The 25,891-nt window shown below is 44.1% G+C and overlaps 1 protein-coding gene across 1 annotated transcript in view; it reads left to right on the forward strand.

The window, feature by feature from the left end:
• The first annotated feature begins 1,846 nt into the window (after positions 1 to 1,846).
• LEMD3 (LEM domain containing 3) overlaps positions 1,847 to 25,891 on the forward strand; it is a 77,135-nt gene continuing 53,090 nt past the window's right edge. Inside the window, exon 1 of the mRNA XM_054025701.1 lies at positions 1,847 to 3,437. Within this exon, the coding sequence (XP_053881676.1) occupies positions 1,934 to 3,437 (1,504 nt within the window). The 5' untranslated portion in view covers positions 1,847 to 1,933. The remainder of the gene's footprint in view (positions 3,438 to 25,891) is intronic.

Raw genomic sequence — 25,891 nt, forward strand, 5'->3', positions numbered from 1 at the left:
TTGCAAACTTGCATCAACACGATTCCAACGGTCGACTTTCCCACTCCAAACTGGTCTGCGATCGATTGGTAGCTGTCTGGAGTTGCCAGCTTCCAGACTGCAATAGCCACCCGCTTCTCCACTGGCAGGGCAGCTCTCAATCTCGTGTCCTTGTGCTGCAGGGTGGGGGCAAGCTCCTCACACAGTCCCATGAAAGTGGCTTTTCTCATCCGAAAGTTCTGCAGCCACTGCTCGTCATCCCAGACTTCCATGACGATGTGATCCCACCACTCAGTGCTTGTTTCCCGAGCCCAAAAGCGGCGTTCCAGTGCTGAGCATGTCCGTGAATGCCACAAGCAATTTCGTTTCATATGCGTTACGCGGCTCGATAGCATCGTCGGACTCCTCACCCTCACTCTCACCTTGGATCTTAAGGAATAGTTCGACAGCCAAATGTGACGTGCTGGCAAGACTCGTCAGCATACGCCTCAGCAGTTCAGACTCCATTTCCCGCAGACAGATCGCGCTGCACAGAAACCGTTGAAAGATGGCGCCAAAGGTGGACAGAAACAAAGGGATTTCTGGGATGCGAAGCGATGCATCACGGAGCGTTGGGACAGGACCCAGAATCCCCCGCACCCACGCCCCCTTCCCACAACCCACGGCACCAGAATGCGAAAAGGTGCTCTGTGGGATAGCTGCCCATAATGCACCGCTCCCAATAGTGCTGCAATTGCCGCAAATGTGGCCACGACAATGCGCTGGGCAGCTGTCAGTGTGAACAGATTGCAGCGCTTTCCCTACTCAGCTGCACGAAGTCAGGTTTAACTCACAGCGCTGTACATCTGCAAGTGTAGCCAAGGCCTAACATTTACACAGTGCTTTTCAGTCGTAGAAGAGCTATTTGAAAGGGCTCCTCCTGAAAGAGCAATAGGGCTGATTTTCTGATTAATCATCCTCACCATTATAAAAGGACTTCAAACCTTCTAAGCACCTGGATAGTCTGGCCCTCTCTCCAGCATAAGTTGAACAGCCTCAGAGCTAATTGTCTTCTGTGTTGAAATGAGCCTAGAGGGGTGGGTACAGATGCTGAGGACAGCTCCCTATTGCCATGCCCTCTGCCTCTCAGCCCTGGTCTAAACACAAAATTTAGATCAACCTAGATACATCACTGAGGGTGTGAAAAATTCATACCCTTGAGGTCTGGACCATAATTAAAGCAGCCAAGCCTGCTGTGTAGACATGACTAGGTCAAGAAAAGACTTGTGGAAGCAGATTACCTACATTGACTGAAACCCCACTCCCATCTTGACAGGATATTTTATCCACACCTACTTCAGACCTGTTCAGCTACAGCTTTAATGGAGCAATTGGTACTAAATCTAAGCTTGCCTCATTCTTGTATCCATGGCTCCATTTTCATGTGTGTGGCAGGGGGGGATTACGTTATATGTCCACCATTTACCCCATGCCACTTCACCCAGATCTTTGCCTGCAGGATGGGGACACAACTTTGCTGGGTGGAGCCCAGCCTTTTACACCATTCCCTCCTCCGGCCCAACAGCCGCCTTCCTAGGACGTCAGAGAATGGCAGCAACCAGTGCAGCCTCCACTACGGAGTAGCTCTCACAGCTCCGTACCCTCTGGCGTCGCCCGGCTTGGCGCATTGCAACACGTTCTTCTCGCAGGGGAGGGCCGCGCTGCTCGCAGACGGGCGCGCACGTGCGTGTCATTCACCCCGGTGCCCAGCACCAGCGTAAGGCCGTGGAGTGGAGCGCAGCGCAGGGGAAGCGTCCCCCTCCCGTCTGGCTGGCGTCTCCGGCGGGGGGGCGGTGCTTCCAGGGTGACAGACGGGTCTAGGCCACAGTCTAGTGCGCACGCGTCAGTTCCGGCGGGGACGGGAGAGCGGCGCGGCGCGTGGGTAGGAAACGCCGCGGCGGCGGGGCAGAGAAACATGGCGGCGGCCGCGCAGCTCACGGATGAGGAGCTGTTCTCTGAGCTTAGGCGCTTCGGCCTCTCCCCGGGGCCGGTCACCGAGAGCACCCGGCCCGTCTACCTGAAGAAGCTGAAGAAACTGCGGGAGGATGAGCGGGCCGGAGCCCGCGGCAGCGCCAACAAGACCCGGAACAGCAACAACAATAACACGGGGGCCGGGGCAGCGCCGGGCGAAGGCGGCGGCGGCAGAGCGGCCCCGGGCATGGGGGCCCGGCTGGCCAGCCCCGACCAGCCCTACTTGCCGGGCGGCGCAGGCGGGGGCAGCCGGAGCCGCGCAGCACCCCCTGCCGGGGGCGGCAAAGTGCTGTTGGGTTTCAGCTCGGACGAGTCGGATGTGGAGGCCAGTCCCAGGAGCCAGGCCGGCGCCGGGGGCGGCGGCAGCAGCAGCCGGAGGGAGCGGGCGTCGCCCCCAGTCCGCGGCTTGAGGCCCGCAGCCTCCCATGGAGCCTGCAACGAGAGGAACAGTTTCCCCCCTGAGGCGGCCAGGAGGAAGCCCAGTGCCTGGTGGGGGGCGGTGGCCAGGAGACCGACGGCCACGGCGGGGGCTCAGACTCAGGACATGCGGGAGCCTGGGGAAGGGGGGGAGGACGAGGAGGAGGAGGAGCGGCAGTGGAAGAACCGGACTGTGAATGGTAATAGGCACCCCTCCCTTGGCGGCAGGGCCGAGTATTCCGACTCGGAGGAGGAGGGGGAGAGAGCCAAGCAGCAGGTATTGAAGGAGGAGACTGCAGCCCGCCAGCACCGGGGCAGACGGAGCCTGAGCAAATCTGCTGCCCCATTCACGGCCAGCAAATGTGCTGCAGCCGGCGCTGGCATGATGGAGACGGGCCAGCAAAGGGCTGGAGGAGGCGGCGGTGCTGGTGTAATCGCAATGAATGACAGGGCGGAGGCGGCTGCTGCTGGAAGTCTAGACAGGGGCAGAAATGAGGAGGAGGCAGCGGTGACGAGGGGGGGAGACTGTGAAAACTTGGACACCAGCCCTTCCACCCCCAGATACCGCAGCACCTCCTCCAAGAATTCCCCTCCACTCTTGGTACTGCCGCAGCCCACAGACATGGACAGCAGCAAAATCAGTGACCCTCTGGGCACTGTTAGGAAAGCAGCCAATAATCATGTTCTCAGCGGCGCTGCTGGTGGTTTTAATATTGAACCTAGGATTTATTCAGCTACCAACAGCCTCCCCCTGGGTGCTGCCACCCCCTCTTCCCTTAGAATCAATCACTCCAACCACACAGGCTCTAATCACACCTACCTGAAAAACACCTATAAGCAAAAGCTTTCTGAGCCTGAGGAGGAGCTTCTCCAACAGTTCAAGAGAGAGGAGATATCCACCACCGGAGGCTTCAGTGCACATTACTTGTCCATGTTTCTCTTAACTGCTGCATGCTTGTTTTTTCTGATACTGGGACTCATGTACGTGAGAATGAGAGGATCGGGAGTAGCTGAGCATGGGGAAGTCAACAGTAAGTATGAGGTCAAGGGTAAGAGGGGTCTCTTATTGTAATGGGGCATACACTTACCCAGTGCTGTTTTGTGCTCTAACACTTTTCACTTCAGGGTCTTGACAGCATAATCTTTCCAATACATTTCTAGTATAGGTAAATAGTGTTCCCATTTACTGACTTGCTCAAGGTGACCATTGAGTCTATTTGACAACTGTGTGTAGAACCTGACTCAATCTCCTGCTCTAACCTGTTGACACCTGTCTATCTAGTATGACTTTTCTGTTTCACTAAGCACTTTCATATTTGTTTTATGACAACTCAGCTTATGAAAGGTCAATAGAAAAATTAGGTGGTAAGGCCTTATATTGGTATGATCTCAGTAAGATTCATCTGCATTCGGATGTCTTTGATCCAAATAGTAAAGCAGATTCAGTTTTAATACATAAGTGAAGCTGTGTAGTCAAATGAAGCATAACCCAGGTTTGGATGATATTTTCACAAATGAGGTTATACTGCAAAAGGTTTGGTTTTTGCTCTAGTTCAGTGGTTCTCAGATTATGGGGCAGGCCTCCCAAGGGAGGTGCAGGAATGTGTCAAGGGAGGCATGAGCTGTATGCTTTTTTGAAGAGCTCTGGCTGTTGGCCTCAGGATGCTGGGGCTGGTGCAGAAGGGCCATGCACACCCGGGAGGTGGGGACAAAGGGTGCAGCCAGAGCTCCACTGCCCTGGGGCTGACAGCTGCAACACTGCCACCCAGGCTCAGATTCCTCCTTCCTCTGCCCTCATCAGGAGGTGGCTTGGGATCTCATCTCTTTCCCCCTCCGCCCGCCCGCCTGCTGCCAGTCCTCACCCGAGGTGGTGGGCTCCAGCTGTTAGCCCCGGGGTGGCAGCAGCAGCGCAGAAGTAAGGGTGGCAATGGGGTGCTAAGTCTTCTGTGAAAAGCGATATTGATTAATATATTTTTTTTCCTACATTGCTACCCTTACTTTTGTGCTGCTGCTGGCCTAGTGCTGCTTTCAGAGCTGGGTGCCTGGCCAGCAGCCACTGCTCTCTGCTTTGTCTTCAGAGCTGAATGGCGGTGTGTGTGTGTGGGGGGCATAAACAACTACAGAGGGGTCCTGATCAAATAAGTTTGAGAACCACTGCTCTAGGTTGATGTGATGTAGTGCTTTCTAGCAGAGATCTTGTTCTAAATTTAAGATTGACTATCCTGTATAAAATACAGGTTGAGGCCTTAGTTTGAGCGTCAAGCAGTCTTTTAAATCTTCATATAATACCTATTTGGACTTCTTAAATATGTGGAAGTAACTTTTAAAAATGACTAAAATTTAGAAATTGCCATTCTGTAACCATAAAACAGGTACAAAAATGGAAATGTATCATCTCAGGGTGGTGAATCATGCTAATTCAACTCTTGGCCTCCCTGAAATGGGCATCAAAACTGTCTATTAACTGTAGTGGTATTTTCTTTATCCGGATAGCTGTTAATTAGAAATTAAAAAGATGACAGAATCTTGTCTTAAGGAGAGTGAGCAACAGTTAGATGGTAATGTGTAGTCATTAGTGATTTATGCTGGTCTTGGAACAGTGACTGAGATGAAAGGCTGCATACTTCCTTAGTTAAAGTAGGTGTGTAACATGCAAAAGAAACAGATGGAGGTGTAATCCGTGCCATTAACTGCTTGCAGACTAGATAGACAAACTAATTCAAGACAGAAATAAAATAGATGTAGGGAGATGAATATATTAGAATATTGTGTGTGTGTGTGCGTGCAGTGCCCTAGCACAATGGGGCCCTAATCCCTGATTGAGGCCTCTAGGTGCTACTGCAATACAAACTATTAATTTATCCCTGGAACCTACTGGGGCTCTTGCAACAGCAAATAGTTGTCTGATACATTTTGAATCCCTCTGCAATTCTGGAATGGGAAAGCCCCCTTCCCCCCCCCCCCCCATCTTTTGGCTGTGGAAAGGGATGTAGCAGTTGCGCTGCCATTTTTATGATCTACTGCTGACAGTAGCCTTCTCAAGCAGCAGCAGAGTAATAGGTATGTTTGTCAGTTTTATTGCTTCCCACATGGCTCAGAAGAGCTGCAGTGAAATTGGGCAGTCTTCTGCTGTTTGGGAAAGCTGTGAACATAAGGCAACACACTGGAATAGACTGAATACTCAGGAAGATATCCCTGTAATGTATAACCATAAGGGCTAGAAACTTTCCTCTTTTTATTAAGTGGTGCTGAGCACCACAACTCCCAGTGAAGTCTTAAAGACAAAAGTATTAAATCCTGAAGATTTTGATGGGCAAGTTTCCCACTGGTGAACAGTCAAATGGATTTTACAAGCCCTCCTGAAGACTGAGGTCTAGTTTACAAAGTTAGGTTGACATAGCTACATTGGTCAGGGTTGTGTCATAGCTGTGCCAACCTAACCCCCAGTGTAGACGCTGCGAGGTTCAAAGAAAGTTTCATAGATGTAGCTACTGTTGCTTGGGAGGGTGGTGTTCCTAAGTGAATGGGGAGAAGGGGGTAACGACGACCTTTTCATCAGTGTAGGCTCTACATTAGAGTTATGCTGGCATAGTCTGGTGACCTAGCTATGCCTGTGTAGTCTCCGAAGTGTGGCTATACCATAAGCTGGATTTCTCAGTCACTATACTAAAAGTACATTGTATGTAAACGTATCTTGACCTTTTTGTATTTGGAAGAAAGCTACTTCTCTTTTGAATCCGAGTTTAGAGCAGTGGTGTCATAAGAACATAAGAACTGCCATACTGGGTCAGACCAAAGGTCCATCTAATCCATCCAGTATCCTGTCTTCCAACAGTGGCCAATGTCAGGTGCACCAGAGGGAATGAACAGACAGGTAATCATCAAGTGATCCATTCCCTGTTGCTCATTTCCAGCTTCTGGCAAACAGAGGCTAGGGACACTATCCCTGCCTGTCTTGACTAATAGCCATTGATGGACCTATCCTGCAGGATATATGTTCAGCCCTCACACTGAGCAAATATGTCAAAAAAGGTAAAGGGGTCACAATCAATGCTTGGTCCTATTCTGCTTCCTTTGCATTGTCTAGGTGGTAGAAAGGCAGTGGAAACCACCTGTACGTTCGCTGCCGGAGACCCCTCTGATGAGGGGAGGCCCCTAGAGGACTATAAATAGAGGCGGTGTGCATCTGATTCGCAGATCATTTTTGCGGATATCTGCAAATTTGCATGGCTTTATATATAAAATTTAGGTCTGCATCTATCTGCGTTCGGCAAAAATGGTCCGTGGATATCTGCGGATTTGCAGGGTTCTAACTATAAAGCCAATCCTGCATGTCTTTCTCCACAGCCTCTGGCATAGGGCGCAAGTTGAGGGCAGGAAAGGCATCTGATTGGAGCGTAACATGCTTTGGCTACTTCCAGCTAGTGTATGGTCCCTGGGTAACTGTTGCCACGTAGCGCCAGCAGCCTCCAGGCTACTCCAATCTTGACTTGGGCAGAGAATTGCGGAACCTGTAACTGGTTATTTGTTCTCAGCTTCTCTTTTTCTCTCTCTCCTGCTGTCTTGGGTGGCTGTGTCAGGTGCTTCTTAGGCTCAGATAAAGCCAGCCTAGCTCTCTCCTGCAGGAGCCTGGTGGCTCCTATAGTTCTGTGGGATGTCACCTACATTCCTCCCCATAGTGACAGGGTCGATTCAACATTTTCTTTTTAAAATAGTACAGTATGTCTCAGGCAACATACTAGAATTAATAATCAAATACCTATTTTCTTGTCACCTCTTAAAGGCCACAAGTTGGACATCACTGTTTCAGAGTAACTAGTCCTATGTTCTATTATAGAAAAACACTTTTCCTGTATAACTGCTTTGGACTTTACTGAATTGTATTTCACACTTTTTTATGGAAATAACTTGGAGTTGGAACAAAAGCCTCTCAAAACATCAGTCAAATAGTGTCTCTCTCTCTCTCCTCCCCCTTCCCCCCCCAGTGAAATGGAACTAAGTTTTAGGAAAACAATTTGCTGGGTTATAACTTTCTTCGCATAACAATCCAGGTACTGAGAGAGTGCTTTTTCTGTTGAGTGTAAGACATGGTAAGAGGGAGTTAAAGCCCCCCCCCTTTTTTTTTAAAACCCTGTTCAACACTTTGATTAGAAAAGTGGCAAGCACTAACTCTTTCATGAAGTAAGTGACTTGTAAACATCAGTGCATAAGTTCTTGTGTCCTGTGTAAGTGGTGTGCACATTAAATTAGTCTCTAGTATATGACTGGGCATTGAGTGGTTGAACTTCAAAAACTGACTGTCATCTTTCAGTTCTCATTTTCTCAAAAAGCCTTAGCATCTTTCTATTCCTACCCCCAAACTATTTAAAAAACAAACAAACAAACAAAAACAGCATAGTTGGAATATTCCATAAGCTTGTAAATTACATTTCAGCTATGTCTGTCACTGTGCACCAGAATTACATCTTAAAGAAACAAGCTATTTTAAATATTATTTTTGAGCTCTCCCTCGAAACTGGCCCTATCTCTTCTCATAGTTCACTGTCATTGTGTCAAGAAACACTCCTGTTGCGAAGCACAGCAATGAAAGAGTTTAATTTCAGACTGGAGCATTTTTGGCATAACTTTTTTTTTTTGGCTTGTATTCGGTTGTTTTCCCACAACTGGGAATCCTCAAGGAATGAGTAAAGTGCTGTGTGATTTATACCTACAAACACAAAAATTTACTTTTTACAATGCATACACATCTTTCACTTTCATGTAAGTTTTTGTTTCTGAGCCTCAGTAAGGTCTAGCTCACTCCAAAATGTGTAAGCCAGTAAAGGTGAAATCCATTTTTTGCTGAACTGTATAAAACTTTTAGCTCATGACTGAGTTTACTCTTTGGAGCCAGTGGGATGTGAAGAAGTGAGGTTCTTACCCACGAAAAGCTTATGCTCCCAATACTTCTGTTAGTCTTAAAGGTGCCACAGAACCCTCTGTTGCTTTTTAGTGGGATGTTAGTGATCCAGCTGTGATACTGTGAATACATATAGCTGTTAAGTGTCTCTGCATGAACTGCCAAGCACTTCAAGTGACTGCTCATCTTGACAGGTTTCAGAGTGGTAGGCGTGTTAGTCTGTATCAGCAAACACAACGAGGAGTCCTTGTGGCACCTTAGAGACTAACAGATTTATTTGGACATATGCTTTCGTGAGTTAGAACCCACTTTGTCAGATGCATGGAGTGTAAAATACAGGAGTAGGTATAAATACACCTTTATTCCGATATAACGCGACCGGATATAACGCGGTAAAGCAGCGCTCCAGGGGGACGGGCCTGCGCACTCCAGTGGATCAAAGCAAGTTCGATATAACTCGGTTTCACCTATAATGCGGTAAGATTTTTTGGCTCCCAAGGGCAGCATTATATCGGGGTAGAGGTGTACATGAAAAGATGCGAGTTCCCTTACTAAGTGTGAGGTCAGTCTAACAAGACAATTTAATTGAGTTCTTCTTGTGTTTTTTCACAGTAAAAGAATGGGAAATTCAAATAAGGATTCTAGAGATGTAACCTCTCCTCCAGCAAATAAGTCTTGAGTGCATAGTAAGGTTTTTGTTGGCAAAATAAGAAAAAGGAGAGTATTGTATAGTGCAAAGTGAAATTGTTAAACTAGTTCAATACATGCTGGGAAATAACCTCTCTGGCACATCACTCTAAAAGCAGTGAGGACACGAGACATTAAAAGAAAAGTAGTATATGTTTGGAGACTTTATATGGTAGGTTGTATGTAAGAGAGACAAAGTGCGCTCAACTTCTGTTGTTGGGAGACAAACTTTTGAGCTTAAACGCCGCTATTCTTGTCCCGAAGAAGAGCTCTGTATAAACTCAAAAGCTTGTTTCTTACCAAAAGAAGTTGGTTCAATAAAATATACTACAACACCCCCTTGTCTCTATAATATCTTGGGACCAACACAGCTACAACACTATAAACATTTTTTATGCAATCAGTACTGTGTAGTTTGTTTCATAAATGGCAGAGTAGAAGATGTGTGATGTGGAGACTCAGTGGTCTAGTTCCTTGTTGGGGTCATTGACTTGTTTAGAGGTAGACTAAAGTTCTGAATCAAAGAACTGGAAAGCAGAGCCAAGAATGAATGTCTTCATATTGGGGCCATGTTTTGGGTTAGTTGGCCAGGAACCTGAATCCTTGATTTAAACACTTCAGGTTTGCGGACATTTTGGAACTCTTGGGAGCAAACTGGATTTATAAGGGGTAGAGTGCAGTGCTACTTATTGGTGGAGAACAGGGCTGTGAAGGAACTTGGTTACAGTAAATTCCTTTCACTATCTATTAAAATCACCATCTATAAGCTTAATTTGTTCTCTGAAAATAATGCTATTATCTTTCGCTTTGTACATGACTACTTTCTACCATGAGATAATTTTGAAACTGGAGTTACCTGGCGATTTTATCTGATTTGTGAAGCTGATCAAAAAATAAATCGCTTTGCTCTTCGGGTCTGAGTGCAGTGCTTACAGTAGTAAAAAATTTAATTGTTGTTGGTTAACAAAATGTGTGTGGTGTAAGCAAACAAAGATCCAATATTGAATCAGAAAATGAACACATAGGCCTAAAGAGGATGAAATTCTCTTGACCCCCTATGCTATTTAACACTTACCAGTGACCTGGAAGAAAAATCATCACTGATTGCACTTGACCCCAGTAAATAATGAAGAGAACAGCTCAACAGGTGACCAATTCCGAGCAATCTGGATTGCTTGGTAAGCTGGGCACTGGCAAACAATATGCGTTTTAATATGGCTAAACTTATACATCTAGGAACAAAACGTAGGCTATACTTGCAAGGTGGGGAACGCTATCCTAGGAAGCAGTGACTTTGAAAAAGATTTGGGGGTCATGGTGCAACTCTGTGGCCAAAATAGCTAATGCAATCCTGGAATGCATAAACAGGAAAATCTTAAGTAGAAATAGAGAGGTTATTTTACCTCTATATTTGGCACTGGTGTGTCCGCTGTTGGAATACAGTGGGCAAGTCTACACTACAAAATTAAGTCAACCCAAGTTATGTCGACGTACAGCCACCACAGTAATTAAATAGCTTTTGCATGTCCATACTACACTCCTTGCATTGGAGGTGCGCATCCTCACCAGAAACACTTGGACCGATTTAACTGTCAGTGTGGGGCATTGTGGGACAGTTTCTGAAAGGCAGCAACAGTGGATGCATAGGTGGGGTGGCTGTATGTGAGTGCTGGAAGCTCCCTAGAAGAGTAGGTGAGGCACCAGTGCCAGGACCGTGGCCCCATGCCTTGCTTCCCCTGAGGCTCTGACTTCGCTCCATCCCAAGGCCCTGCCCCATCTCTGAGAGTCCCCCGCTTGCACTTCTCCACCCCCTCCCCCGGAGAGGTGTGGGTGGGGGGGGAGAGGTAGAGTGGGGGCAGGGCCTTGTGGGGAAGAAATGAAGTATAGGTGGGGCCCCAGGGAGTGGCCACTGTCTGCGTGCTGGTGGCTCCCCCACTTCTTGGGAGCTTCTAGCGGCGGCGCTTCAGAGGTGGCGGGCCAGCATTCCTCCAAAGGGAGATGCACTGCATCTGGCATTTCTTGCCCATTTGGGAAGGTTTAGCCTCCCCAAGCCTCTTATTCCAGCCGCCCACGAATGGATGTAAGCAAGGCAGTGTCTACACTGACACTGTATATACCTAATTACATTGACCTAAGCGCTATGCCTCTTGCAGTGGTGGAGTTAAATCGGTGTAGGGGGTGAGATACATTGGTGCAAGCTACCTTTTAGTGAAGAGGCTTACGAAGTTGGGTCGACGTAAGTTGACTTATGTCAACCTAATTCTGTAATGTAGACCGGGGCTGTGTCAACTTCTGATGTCTGATTTAGAAAGGATGTTGATAAATTGGAGAGGGTTCAGAGAAGAGCCCTGAGAATGATTAAAGAATTAGAAACATGCCTTATGGTCTTACAGTGATTGATTCAAGGACTTAATGTGTTTAGCTTAACAGAGAAAAAGTTAAGGGGTGACTTGATTACAGTCTATAAGTATCTATCTGGGGAACATTATGAGATATTTGGGCTTCTCCGTCTAACAAAGAAAGGTATAACACTATCCAGTGGTTAGAAGTTGAAGCTAAACAAATTCAGACTGGCAATAAAGCATACATTTTTGACCGGGAGTGTAATTAACCATTTGAACAATTTACCATGGTTCATGGTGACCATTTTTAAATCAAGATTTAAAAAAAAATATATGTTCTTGGAATTATTTTGGGAAAATTATTTGGCCTGTTTTACAGGAGATCAGACTAATGATCACAATGGTCCCTTCTGGCCCTGAAATCTAAAATGTAAAAGAAAAAGCTTTAAAGATATTTTTAGAAAAATTAGACAAGCTGTTCTGAATGAGATGCAGAGTTAAGAGGCTGTACCAGTTTGAGGAAGTTTTGCTCGGAATACAAAGAATCTGTTTTATGCTCTGATAGAGTAAAAAGAGACCACTTTCTTCTAAAAGATGATATTCTATCATTCTTCAAGTTGTAAAAGTAATGAGGTTATTCAGGGATGTTCCTATGGGTGTACTTACAAATTTAAGAAATAGGGGAACTGGCGGTTCATCTATCATGGCAGTCTTCTATCTTTGTCAGGGTATTTTGCACCTGCATTCTTGTGTAAGCACAAAGAATGCAGGTGCAAAATACCATGCTTTTAGAAGGTGCTACCAATTTTAAAATACTGCTTATGATACTTCAGTTATGTGTGAAAATTGCCTAATAAGTGGGATAGAGGCGAGGGGTTTTTTCTTTAATAAACTGAACACTTTAAGAAAAGCGTATTCCTTTAATTACTGAATGCTTTCTTTTACACTGATTATTTAGTTTGTTCAGCAAAATCTAGGGCATTCTTCTTTACACTTCAGTTGCATGTTCCCTTTTAACCAAAAACCTGGTGGGCAGATGGAAATTAAGAGGAACTGAAAGGATAGTGTCCTATTATTCATAATGCACAAATGAGTAACTCTCCTAAAAAACCTTAGAAGATTCTGACAAGTTTCTTCTTGGCTTTGCAAGCTGTTCAATTGACTGCCTATTTGTCCATGGGCAGGTATTGTCAAATATTCCAGTGAAAATGCTTTGATGTAGTCGGCAGGTTGTTTTTTTTTTTTTGAATTATGATGCCATGTGTTATCAAGCCTACTTAAATGTCTTGATCACTCACTTGGTATTAGCATGCAGCAGACTTTTTTTTTGGGGGGGGGGGGAACATGTACTGCTTGAGAGTTGAGCATCTTGATTGGTTGGGACTCTTCTAGAACAAATGTATGTATATCTTTATTTGAATACCAGGCCATCAATAGACCTGACGGTTTACAAAGCACATTAATCAAGTTTTAAAGACTTCCTCCCTGCTCTGAAGAGCCTACAGTCTAAACTGACTACACAGACATACATAATGAACTCAGAAGGGATAGGAGTACTTGTGGCACCTTAGAGACTAACACATTTAGAGCATAAGCTTTTGTGAGCTACAGCCTACTTCATCGGATGCATGTAGTGAAAAATACAGTAGGGGTGTGTGTGTGTGTGTGTGTGTATATATATATATATATATATATATATATATATATATATATATACACACACACACACAACATGAAACAATGGGTGTTACTATACACACTATGGGCAGGTCTTCACTACGGGGGGGGGGGGTCGATTTAAGATATGCAAATTCAGCTACGCGAATAGCATAGCTGAATTCGACCTATCGGAGCCGACTTACCCCGCTGTGAGGACGGCGGCAAAATTGACCTCCGCGGCTCCCCGTCGACGGCGCTTACTCCCACCTCCGCTGGTGGAGTAGGAGCGTCGATTCGGGGATCAATTGTAGTGTCCCGACGAGACGCGATAATTCGATCCCCGAGAGATCGATTTCTACGTGCCGATTCAGGCGGGTAGTGTAGACCTAGCCTATAAGGAGAGTGATCAGTTAAGGTGAGCTTTTATCAGCAGGAGAGGAAAAAAACCTGTTTGTAGTGGTCATGAAAATGGCCCATTTCCAGCTGTTGATAAGGAGATATGAGGAACTGTAAAGGTGGGGCGGGGGCGGAATAAGCATGGGAAAATAGTTTTACTTTATGTAATGGCCCATCCACTCCCAGTCTTTGTTCAAGCCTAATTTAATAGTGTCCAATTTGCAAATTAATTCCAATTCAGCAGTCTCTCATTGGAGTCTGTTTTTTGAAGTTTTTGTTGTTGTTATATTGCAACTTTTAGGTCTGTAATCGAGTGGCCAGGGAGATTGAAGTGTTCTCCAACTGGTTTTTGAATGTTATAATTCTTGACGTCTGATTTGTGTCCATTTATTCTTTTACGTAGAGACTGTCCGGTTTGGCCAATGTATGTGGCAGAGGGGCATTGTTGGCACATGATAGCACATATCACATTGGTAGATGTGCAGGTGAACGGGCCTCTGATAGTGTGGCTGATGTAATTAGGTCTTATGATGGTGTCCCCTGAATAGATATGTGGACAGAGTTGGCAATGGGCTTTGTTGCAAGGATAGGTTCCTGGGTTAGTGTTTTTTGGTGTGTGGTTTGTGGTTGCTGGTGAGTATTTGCTTCAGGTTTGGGGGCTGTCTGTAAGCAAGGACTGGCCTGTCTCCCAAGATCTGTGAGAGTGATGGATCGTCCTTCAGGATAGGTTTTAGATCCTTGATGATGAGCTGGAGAGGTTTTAGTTGGAGGCTGAAGGTGATGGCTAGTGGCATTCTGTTACTTTCTTTGTTGGGCCTGTCCTGTAGTAGGTGACTTCTGGGTACTCGTTTGGCTCTGTCAAGCTGTTTTTTCACTTCAGCAGGTGGATATTGTAGTTGTAAGATCTCTTGATAGAGATCTTGTAGGTGTTTCTCTCTGTCTGAGGGGTTGGAGCAAATGTGATTGTATCATAGAGCTTGGCTGTAGACAATGGATCGAGTGGTGTGGTCTGGATGAAAGCTGGAGGCATGTAGGTAAGTATAGCGGTCAGTAGGTTTCCGGTATAGGGTGGTGTTTATGTGGCCATCGTTTATTAGTACTGTAGTTTCCAGGAAGTGGATCTCTTGTGTGGACTGGTCCAGGCTGAGGTTGATGGTGGGGTGGAAATTGTTGAAATCATGATGGAATTCCTCAAGGGCTTCTTTTCCACGGGTCCAGATGATGAAGATGTCATCAGTGTAGCGCAAGTAGAGTAGGGGCGTTATGGGATGAGAGCTGAGAAAGCGTTGTTCTAAGTCAGCCATAAAAATGTTGGCATATTGTGGGGCCATGCGGGTACCTATAGCAGTGCTGCTGATTTGAAGGTACACATTGTCCCCAAATGTGAAATAGTTATGGGTGAGGACAAAGTTACAAAGTTCAGCCACCAGATTTGCCATGACATTATCGACTTGTAGACCGTCTTTGTCTGACCATTAGTGATCTTCCTGAAAACACCATCCTAGCCGCTATGGATGTAGAAGCCCTGTACACAAACATTCCACACAAAGATGGACTACAAGCCGTCAGGAACAGTATCCCCGATAATGTCATGGCAAATCTGGTGGTTGAAATTTGTAACTTTGTACTCACCCATAACTATTTCACACCAGTGACCACATAACAAAAACGCTAACCCAGGAACCTATCCTTGCAACAAAGCCCGTTGCCAACTCTGTCCACATATCTATTCAGGGGATACCATCATAGGACCTAATCACATCAGCCACACTATCAGAGACTCGTTCACTTGCACATCTACCAATGTGATATATGCCATCATGTGCCAGCAGTGCCCCTCTGCCATGTACGTTGGCCAAACCGGACAGTCTCTACGTAAAAGAATAAATGGACACAAATCAGATGTCAAGAATTATAACATTCAAAAACCAGTTGAAAACTTCAATCTCCTTGGCCACTCGATTACAGACCTAAAAATCGCAATATTACAACAAAAAAACTTCAAAACCAGACTCCAACGAGAGACTGCTGAATTGGAATTAATTTGCAAATTGGACACCATTAAATTAGGCTTGAACAAAGACTGGGAGTGAATGGGCCATTACACAAACTATTTCCCCATGCTTATTCCGCCCCCCCCCCCTTACAGTTCCTCATATCTTTGTCAACAGCTGGAAATGGGCCATTTTCATTACCACTACAAACAGTTTTTTTTCCCTCTCCTGCTGATAAAAGCTCACCTTAACTGATCACTCTCCTTATAGTGTGTATAGTAACACCCATTGTTTCATGTTCTCTCTGTGTTGTGTATGTATGTGTGTATATCTATCTCTTCCTACTGTATTTTCCACTACATGCATCCGATGAAGCATGCTGTAGCCCACAAAAGCTTATGCTCAAATAAATGTGTTAGTCTAAGGTGCCACAAGTACTCCTATTCTTTTTGCGGATAAAGACTAACACAGCTGCTACTCTGAAACCTGTCAGAAGGGATAGGGGAGGGAGAGGAAGGTTCTGACATGAAACCTCCTCCAACATACAGAGAAAAGATGCACACAATCAAGCTGACCGAAGAGTTGGCCTGCATATTTTCATTTAAAAAGACTTTTATAGCTGCAGTGTTTTCTATTTCTGTTTAATTTCATTTTTCTTTTTTGTAACCGTTCAGTCTTGAAGAATATTCACACTTAAATGCTAACATAACACTTTTAGAAAGCTAAAATATGAAAGAATTACAACTTCATTTAACTTCTGCATTATTCTGAGTTAAAAATAAGTAATTTTTTAAAATTAGGCATAAGTATATATCTAAGGCTATGCCTACTGCAGACCATAAAGTCTTACTTTTTTGTTACTTTTGCTGCAGCTAATAAATTAGTGCTCGTAAATATATGATCAATCTTTTGACCATTCAAATAATGTCAAATACCAACCCTAGTCCTTCACCTGTGTTCTTCAGTTATAAGCATGCTGGCTTGCTGTAAGCGTAATCACAAATGCTGAGATGTCTTTTTCCCTAATTTAACAAGTCCATTCCAACAACCCATTGAAATGCTTTTTTGAAAAGGAAAAAAACAGAAGTTATTGCCACATTTATTATTTGTACTGTGGTGTGCCTAGGGGTGGGTAGTAAGAACAATGGGGCTCCATTGTTCTAAGCACTATACATGCAATATTAAGACAGCTCCTGCCCCAAAGCATACAGCTTAGCTATGACAAGAGTACAATGGGGTCTGGGATGAGAGGAAAAGGATGGTACAACTTAGACTAGAGGAGCACAATGTAATGGTAAACTCATTACACTGATAGCAATGGGCAGTGGTCACAGCACGCTAGTTGCTTAACTGCTTTCAAGTGTTTGTAGGTATTACAACGGAGGTGAATTTTAAGGAGGTATTTGAAGAATGACAGTGTAGGGGCTTTGTGGAATTATTTTGGTGGAGCTCCTTCAGTGCCCTCTATACCTTCTATAAGGTGCATGTGAAGGTATTGAGGGGCAAAACAGGACTAAAAGGCAATTAAGGGTGGCAGCCTTGGTGGAGTAGAGGCATTGGGATTGAAGGTCTGAAAATGTGTGACCTAAAATACAGGGAAAACTGAGCTATGAAGGGCTTTAAAAATGAAGTCCGGTAGCTTTTGTTTTTGCAATGGAAAAAGCGTAGTCAGAGGAGTGTGACGAAAGGGGATGATGTGGTTGGAATCGGAGGTTTTGCTTGCTATGGGGCAAGGTGGGCAATTGCCCCCCATGCATTGGTTCCTTTCTCCCCCTCTCCCTTTTTTGAAATGATGCACCTGGTTGGAATGACTTGCCAAGGAAATATTTGCAGCAACATGTTGAATTGAATTAAGTGGGCCAAACGGCATTCTTCAAGACTAGAAGGGAGGAGGAGGCTGCAGAAGTCAGGAAACGAGATGGGGGAGGGCCTGGACAAGAGTCTTAGTTGTGTGGACACCTCTTTTCTATATCTCAGAAGTTGTGCAGGAAAAAGCAGCAAGAATTAGATGTCGCGTGTAGGCGTGTGCAGTATATTGTAGTATCTTAATTTTGACTTCTGATAGATTTTAAGTACTTTGGACGGGGTGGGTTGGGTGGGAATTCTTTATATATACATCAGTAACCATGCAAACCAAATTGCTGTGCTTCTAGGTTAACATGTTTTAGCTACCGTCCTGTTTGTCAAAGAAAACAGAATGTTGGACAGTTCCGGTATTTATCTTTTAAAAAATACAGAAAATAAAGTTCCCTGCTGTAGTCTAAGCATGGCATGTGGCATAGTGATATGCCTGGTGATTGGTATGTCCCAGCTTTTGGGATTTCCGACACTGAATATCCCTTTTCAAATATTGGTATAAACAGTCTAGTTAAGATACCTGACAATGGAAGAGATCTGAAAAGAGTAGTATTAAAGGAGGTTTGAGACTTGGGTGAGGTGAAAATGGTATGGATAAAAAACTAAATAGTAAACCAAGAAAGCTGATCAGAAGGTGCAATGTGAGTGACAAATTCCTGTCATCTTAAAATAATTTCTTATTCTTCATGCTGTTTCTAAATTAACTTTGGCTGCATATGTTCATGTGCTAGGGAGACAGCTAACATTCTGGCTAGTTCTTAAATAACTTAACTTTATAAACTGGGTCAGACATCTACTCAGTCACTTTGGACCAGATTATTTTGAAAGGTATTTAGGTGGCTGAAGATGCAGATAGGCTCCTAGTGAGATTTTTCATTTGCTTCTTTAGGTTCCAAAATATTTTTAAAAATATGACTTTACCCGGCTAACTCATTGGGACAGAGAGAAAATAAATTTGAATTAAATCACTTACGCAGCCTATTTTTTTGGATTATCCCTCCATTTTAAGTCCTAAAGAGTTGGGTGTCCTCTGAACTTCTGAAAATATCCTTTAAAATCTCTTAAGATTTAATGTCAGCACCTTAAAATCACAGAGACCAGCTGTACCTGTGAATAAATTCCGGAACATAGTATTTGCCAATTGATTTTGCAGCCACATGAGTAAATATTGGAGAATCACTTGAGCTGGTGTCAAAGAAACAGGCAGTGATGTGCTCTGTTAGGATGAGTTGAACCTCTGTTCTAAAACTATCATTATTTTCTTCATAATTTTTTATTTCCTTTTCAGATCACTTGGTAGAGATAAATTATTTGCATCTTCCAAAGAATTATGGTTATGTGCCTTGTAGTGAGTCCATAGTTAGAATTGCATTTTAAAATGGATTGTAAGTAGGGCCCTTCCAAATTCACGGCCATGAAAAACGTGTCATGAACCAAGAAATCTGATCTCCCCCTGTGAAATCTGGTCTTTTGTGTGTTTACCCTCTACTATACAGATTTAATGGGGGAGACGAGCGAGGGAGCTTCAGGGGGTCGCAAGCTTATTTTAGGGAGGGGGTCATGGTATTGCTACCCTTACTTCTGCGCTGCCTTCAGAGCTGGATGGCCCAACTCTGAAGGCAGCGTCTCGCCAGCAGCAGTGCAGAAGTAAGGGTGGCAATATCATACCATGCCATCCTTAATTCTGTGCTGCTGCTGGGGAGAGCTCTGAAGGCAGCGCCACTCCCAGCATCAGTGCAGAAGTAAGGGTAGCAGTACTGCAACACCACCTACAATAACCTTGTGACACCTCCCTACTCCCCCCCTCCCCCCAACTCCTTTTTGGGTCAGGACCCCTACAATTACAACACCGTGAAATTTCAGATTTAAATAGCTGAAATCATATAATTTACAGTTTTTAAATTCCTTGTGACTGTGAAATTGACCAACATGGACCATGAATTTGGTAGGGTTCAAGTTATAAGTCAGGCATGAATTCCTGTTTTTCCTCTAAAGAGGGGTCAGTTGATCTAAAATGTCAATGTTGGTTTTTATGCCATTTTAATTTACGAGGTAGCTCTTATTTGGTTTCTTTCAATTTTTAATAGGAAGTGTTTGAAATTAGGCTTTGGTTTAATTTTTCTTGGCAATCCTACTTCTCTTTTTGACTTTCTATTAAACTGTCTACACAAAAACTGTTAGGCAGATTGATTTATGAATAATTGCCAAAAATTAACGTGTTATATTTTAAAGTTTGTTCTCTGTATGCAAGCCTGTTTGGGGATGGATGCACATAAAATCTTGTAGCAAATCTGTACCTCTGTCCTTGGTGGTCTTCCCCTCTCTCCCAGTTTCTCCCTTGTTTATGCTTTAAAATATCCCATGAAATTTAATATGCAAGAAACGTCATTGTGAAGTAGTTAATGTGGTTGCACACATACTATAGTTAACACAAACTCACAAAAACCAGGAAAGTAAAAAGTTAATCCACCTAACAAATCTTTATCCACAGGCAAACATCTTGTCATTACCACACCTATCATACATCAGACCATACATTGTAATTTTGCTCACTAGAGTCCTCGGTGGGTTAGGTGCCCTAGCGGTCAGTGGACTTAATGCCACCTCCCTGACTTGCAGTCCAGGCCCTCTTTTAAATAGAGGTGGGCAGTGGTAGGGGAGCCTGGGTTGGCTCACTCTGTCTGGCTTTGACCCAGGCCTTAAAAGGGTCAACAGTGTCTGACCCCCAAAGGTGCCCTCTGAGTTACTTTCCCTGGGTCTCTTCCTACTCTCTGCTATTCTTCCCTACTTTCCAGTCCAGTGCGAAAAGAAGGTAAAGTATACCAACCAGTCAGCCCCAACTAGGCTCGATGTACAGTAATGATACTAATTGGATCTATCCATGGATTGGTCTGAGAATTTTATGATAAGAGGCGGGCCATTTGTGCAGAAGGCTGACAAAATAAAAAAAAACAATCCCTTCAGCTGCCAATAAATAAAGACCTTGATTGCAATGGAAGTATCAGTGTTTCTATCTTTTAACAAAGTTTATAAATCATCATTATCTGTGTTCCTGGCAATCCCTAATGGGAGAGGTGACACTGACAAGCTCTGGGAAGCTTTGTGAAGAGTGGTTTGTAGGTCAGGGCAAGGTGCATGCACTGGTGAAGATGCTCATCTGTCTGGCGATTGCCATGTTGGTTTATAACGTTCCTGGTAGAAAACCCAGATTTGCAGAGGTATGTTGATCTGAACATCATTTAAAAGATAGATGGCTAGATTCTGCCTATTCCAAAACTGGTCAGCATGTTGAGTCTAGAAATCACAAAGTCCCACTTCTCTGGAGCCTTACAATTTCTAATTGAAAGGAACTGTCATCAGTTGAATCAAGAATGTTCTTTGCTTCAGAAGGGCAAGATCCACAAGATCACGAACAAATGAAAATTCCAAAGGATTTGCTTTTAAATCACATTTTCAAATTTTCGATCAGACTGTTTAGGAATTCTTGCATTATTTTCATCGAGGTTTCATCTGTAGCAGCAACGGTCAATGTGGGGAAAGTGCAACATCTCCGCTATTAAGTCCGTCTGAAAGATTTCAGGATTACTCTACTCTAAAAGGCGCGCACTTTTTCAAACAGATCCCCAATGCTGCTCGCAACGCCTTGGAGCTGCAAGTTGAGGGAATTCAAATGACCAGTAATATTGCACAGAAAAGCTATCTGTGACAAAGGGGACATTATTAATAAATTCCAGGAACTTGCAAGCCTGATTGGTCTTGTGGTTTGAAAGAAATGCTATTTCGTTTTGAAGCACACACTAACACATGCCTCCTATTAACAAGCGAAGGTCATTGTGCTGCAACAGGTCACTGTATTCAGCTGAAACGTCTTGTAAAAGCTTTAAAAAGACAATGTTGCAAGATAGAAGTTGAGCATATGTAGTTCACTAATCTCATCGTAATACCCATTCTTTTTTTTCAAGTCCCCAGACAACTTACTGCAGAAGACAGTCTGGTGAATAGTGCAGTGAAGTGTGTTTAATGAATGGTGTATCGCTGCCAAATATGAAGCAATGCCCTTCTCTTTCCCTGTCATGGAGGTACCTCCATCTGTAACAAACAAGTTTACTTTCTGCAGATCTAAGCCTTTTTTTTCCAGAGAGACTTTTACCTTTTCAGAAATGATCTCTCAAGTGGTGTAGGTTTCTAATGGCATTAAGCACAAAAATTCTTCCTTGAAAATGTCATCATAAAATCTAAGAAACAGCAATAGCTGGGCAATGTCACTTAAATCACTTGATTTATCCACTACAAGAAAGATGTCTATGGCATTTTTTAAAATCGGAAAGCAGTGCTGACAATCCTCGTAAATTACCTCCAGTCTTCACACTGATGTGGAATAAGACAGGGGACATTGCTTCACACAGTTCACAATGTCATCTTTGTTTTTATCTGTAGTAAATAGCTTCTCCAGCATTTCCAAAATGTACTTCTTCAAAAGCTCAGCATCCATTTCTTTTTAGCTAATATCAACATTATCCGAAGAGAAGCAGCTGTTGAGAATGACATTTGAAGCGTTTGGCAGTTTATAGGCCTGGCATCTCTGGGCTCCTGGCCAACAGCCAACGTTCTCCAGTCACCCAGCTCTCAAGGCAGCGCCACTGCCAGCAGCAGTGCAGAAGTAAGAGTGGTATAGTATTGCCACCTTTAGTTCTGCGCTGCTGCTGGCAGCAGTGCCACCTTCAGAGCTGGGTGTCTGGCTAGCAGTCACCACTCTCCAGTCGACCAGTCACTGATTAATTTATGCCAGGGTTTGAGCTATAGCACCTCTTTCGTTACAAATTGAGCATTGCCAGTAGGTTACTTACTAAAGAAGTCCTAGGCAAATGATAGGCAGTGCACCAGTGTTTGTGAATGTAATTATAAACTTTTTTAAGGAGAGCTGGCAAGCCACAGAGGAAGACTTGGTGGGCCATATTTGGCCCACGGGCCGCCTCTTGAGTATCGTTGGCGTACAGTCTTAGTTCCTTGGGGAGGCTTCTCTGGTACTCTTGTCAGGAGCCAGGTAGGTTTGTTCTCCTCTCCTTTCTGAGCTGAGTTGTTCCCCTTTTTACCCTTTCTCCACTTGGAGTGTAGCTCCACTGTAGGGCTGGAGGGGCGGGGCTTTCTGTGTCCAGTAGTGTCTTTTAACTCCATCACGTCCCCCCAAACTCCTTATTTCACTCTTTTGCACATATCTCTTCAGTAGATTATTTTTTCCCCAACACTTGGTTGTATAGGGAGGTAGTTTAGTAAAAGGAAGTTCGCAAGAAGACAGAGGGTTGCGGAAATATGACATCCCTGATTTGGGGGAGGAGAGCAAAATTAGATTGAGTGCCTGTGATGGATGGTAGTTGTGATAGTGGCAAGATGTGTGCCTGGGAGAGGAATAGAGCAATTATGCTGTTGGGGGGTCTTAACACTTCATTTCCTTGATATTGCAAAAATGTTATGTATGAACTTTAATTGTTTCATAAATCAGTTTTCTGTGTATTAATTTCCTAACAAGATTACAGGGTGGAATTTTTCAGCAGCACTGATGTGGACCTAAGTGTGCCCAGTGAAGCCAATGAATGGTTGAAAACTCCACTCCTAATGTTTAAGCATTAGATGTCACCCTCGCATACAAATTCTCACAATCTCTGCTTCTCTTCCTAGTTCCCCCAACTTTAGAATGGTGGTTGGTGGCAGTCTTGGGTCCGTGAACTTCCCATGGTTTTCCTCAGGGGGACCTTTGTGGTGGTGAGCCATGGGAAGTTTGTCAGACTGAGGCTTATTCACTACGGGCTTGTCTACATTACCAGCTAGATCGACGGGCAGCGATCGATCCAGCGGGGGTCGATTTATTGCATCTAGTCTAGATGTGATAAATCGACTGCAGAGCGCTCTCCCGTCTACTCCACCCGGGCGAGAGGCGCAGGCGGAGTCGACGGGGGAGCGTCAGCCATCGACTTACCGCAGTGAAAACACCGTGATAAGTAGTTCCAAGTACGTTATTCACATAGCTGAAGTTTCGTAACTTAGATCGATTTCTTCCCCCTTTCCCCCATGTAGACCAGGCCAACGGGAATTTGGAGTTTTGCTTGTTTGGGGAGTATGCGTGCTAGTTTCCCTTCTCCTGCAGCCTTTTAGGAGCTGGGATAGAGGGGAGAAAAGAAAATTAAGGATTGTGTTTGGGGAATGAGAGGGCAATAGAAGCAGTATTGCCAAATGCAAACATTCAAAAATCATGTATCAGACCTCCCCAAATCATGAGATTAAAAAACAAAAAAACCCCTCACTTTTGTAGGGCTTCTGACTTTTGAGCTGTTACGCAAATAGGGGGTGGGCTGCTTCCTAGTATGATTATTACAACTTCAAAATTCAACTTAAAATGCACAATGAGCCTCTGCCATGGTTCGCAGGACTAGCTGTGCCTTTGATCCTCTTCTGGTCTCTGAATGCTCCCCTTCAGGTGTTCACTTCTCTGTGGAATCTCATGATTCTCCCACTCTGACTGGGTCCAAGGCTATAGTGCCTGTTTACCAACCATGATTGCTCAGCAGATCTGACTGAGTTCAGTTACCTGCAGTTCTTTCCGAAGGCAGCTGTGATCAGTGGTGAATACAGTGACACAAAACAACCTTGTCAGCCCATAGTGTTTAATCTCAACAGTGGGAACAAGTACATCAAGAGGGAGGTTTTAACACAATAAAAGATCTATACACATATGTTTACCTAAGGGCTAGTTTTCCCATACACCCCAACATCTGGGGATTGGGGTTTAGTCTGCTCCCCAGAAGTCTCTCTCTCTCTCTTCTCTTTTTATCCACTCCAAAGTTCTTTGACACCTGCATTGTTCTTTAAGTACTGGTAAATGGGTAGGGTTATCTGATGCTATTGCCCCTTTCCTGCATAAGTGCAAGTAATGCCTGCTTGAATGATCCCTTTATAATTCTGTGGTAAACACAAAACAAACAAATGGAACATATAATAAAACATTACAGGCAGGTTTCACAACTTCTGTGTTGGTGGCTTGGAAGGGCCGCTCCTAATCCCTGAGGTGGGGAGCTTCCATTCTGTCATCTGTCAGCCTTCTTTGTCCTCTTCCTCAGTCGTATTCTTCCTCCATGTTTCCCATGGTCTCATCTTCCATTTGTCTTTTCTGCATTGCGTGCTCAATTGTGTTCAATGTACATTCTGTTCTCGACCGAATAAGCTGAGATTCTGATTCCTGGCCTGGAGGGTGGAATTAAGGATGCTACCATATCTGAAAGCAAATTTTTTCAAAGGATCTGTTCCTTATGCAAAGCATTATAGAAATGAGACAGAAGTATGAAAGAATAATGACTCGGCATAGACTTTAGTAGTAGTCTTATTGCTATTCTACTTTGTGTGTAATGTCAGCATATTTTTCTTGAGCGTGTGTGTGTGTAAATATATATGCGTGCAGCAGAGAGGGATAGTTGTATACATACTGGTATTTCTATGAGGAGATACTGAGCATTTCCAGGGACTTAAATTTAGTGCAGAATTGTGAAATTCATGTTGGTCTGTTTCATCCCCAGCTCTGTTGGGTCGTGGGCATAAACAATTTTCTTCAACTGGGTTGCCAGAAGAAAGTTTGGAAACCACTGCTCTAGATCCACCATAGTTACGGTTGAGAGAAGCTACTGTTGAAAAGGCGACTTTTTTCCTTGGTACTCTAAAATCCATACGCATATTCACATTGTTGTGGAAAATTGGTTGTATCTTATCAGGGTTTGGGACAGGAATAGTGGTACGGATTTGGAATCATTTGATCAAGAGGTTGCCAAGGCAGGGCCATGGGGGAAAAAGGGACTTGTCAGTAAATTTAGATTAGTCACCTGAAAACCGAGTTCTTCAGGATGACTTCTGCATATTCCCTGGAACCTTTTTTAATAGCAGTTCCTGTTGGAGCACTCTTGTGCCCCTGGCTCCCTCCCTCGTTTGGTTCCTGACATTTGGAGGATGAAGTTATAGAAGGGGGCATGTAAAGGCACTCTTAACTGAGTGGTGAAACCGGGAACATTCTCCCATGGGTACAAAGAAGGTTTCATGAGCTGACTGTATTAGATTGAGATCCCATAGAGGTGTGGGCACTGTAACTGGAGGATAGACATTCATTATCTCCTTCAGGGATCTCTTTACTATAACATAGATAAATAGTCTTTTGTTTGATTTAAGCTGTGGTGAGCTGAGACAACAATATGAAGTGTCTCAAGGATTTCTGGTCCTGATGACTTATTACTGTTGCATTTATCAGTTTGCTCCAAAACAAACTCTACTGACACCTCAATCTGGGACAGTTCCTCAGATTTGTCACCTAAAAAGAATGGCTCAGTTGTAGGAATCTCCCTCTCATCCTCTGCAGTGAAGACAGATGCAGAGAAATTAAATGAAATCTTTGCAACGGCCTTGTCTTCCTTGAGTGCTCAGTTGTCCAGTGGCCCCACTGATTGTTTGACAGGCTTCCTGTTTCCAATATACTTAAAACATTTTTTTTGCTGTTAATTTTTGTCTTTTGCTAGTTCCTCTTCAAATTCTTTTTTGGCCTACCTAGTTATACTTTTACACTTGCCAGAATTTATGCTCCTTTCTGTAATATGGTTTGGTCCTCAGTATCAGCCTTT

This window comes from Malaclemys terrapin, chromosome 1 (assembly GCF_027887155.1).
Source record: "Malaclemys terrapin pileata isolate rMalTer1 chromosome 1, rMalTer1.hap1, whole genome shotgun sequence".
NCBI lineage: Eukaryota > Metazoa > Chordata > Testudines > Emydidae > Malaclemys > Malaclemys terrapin.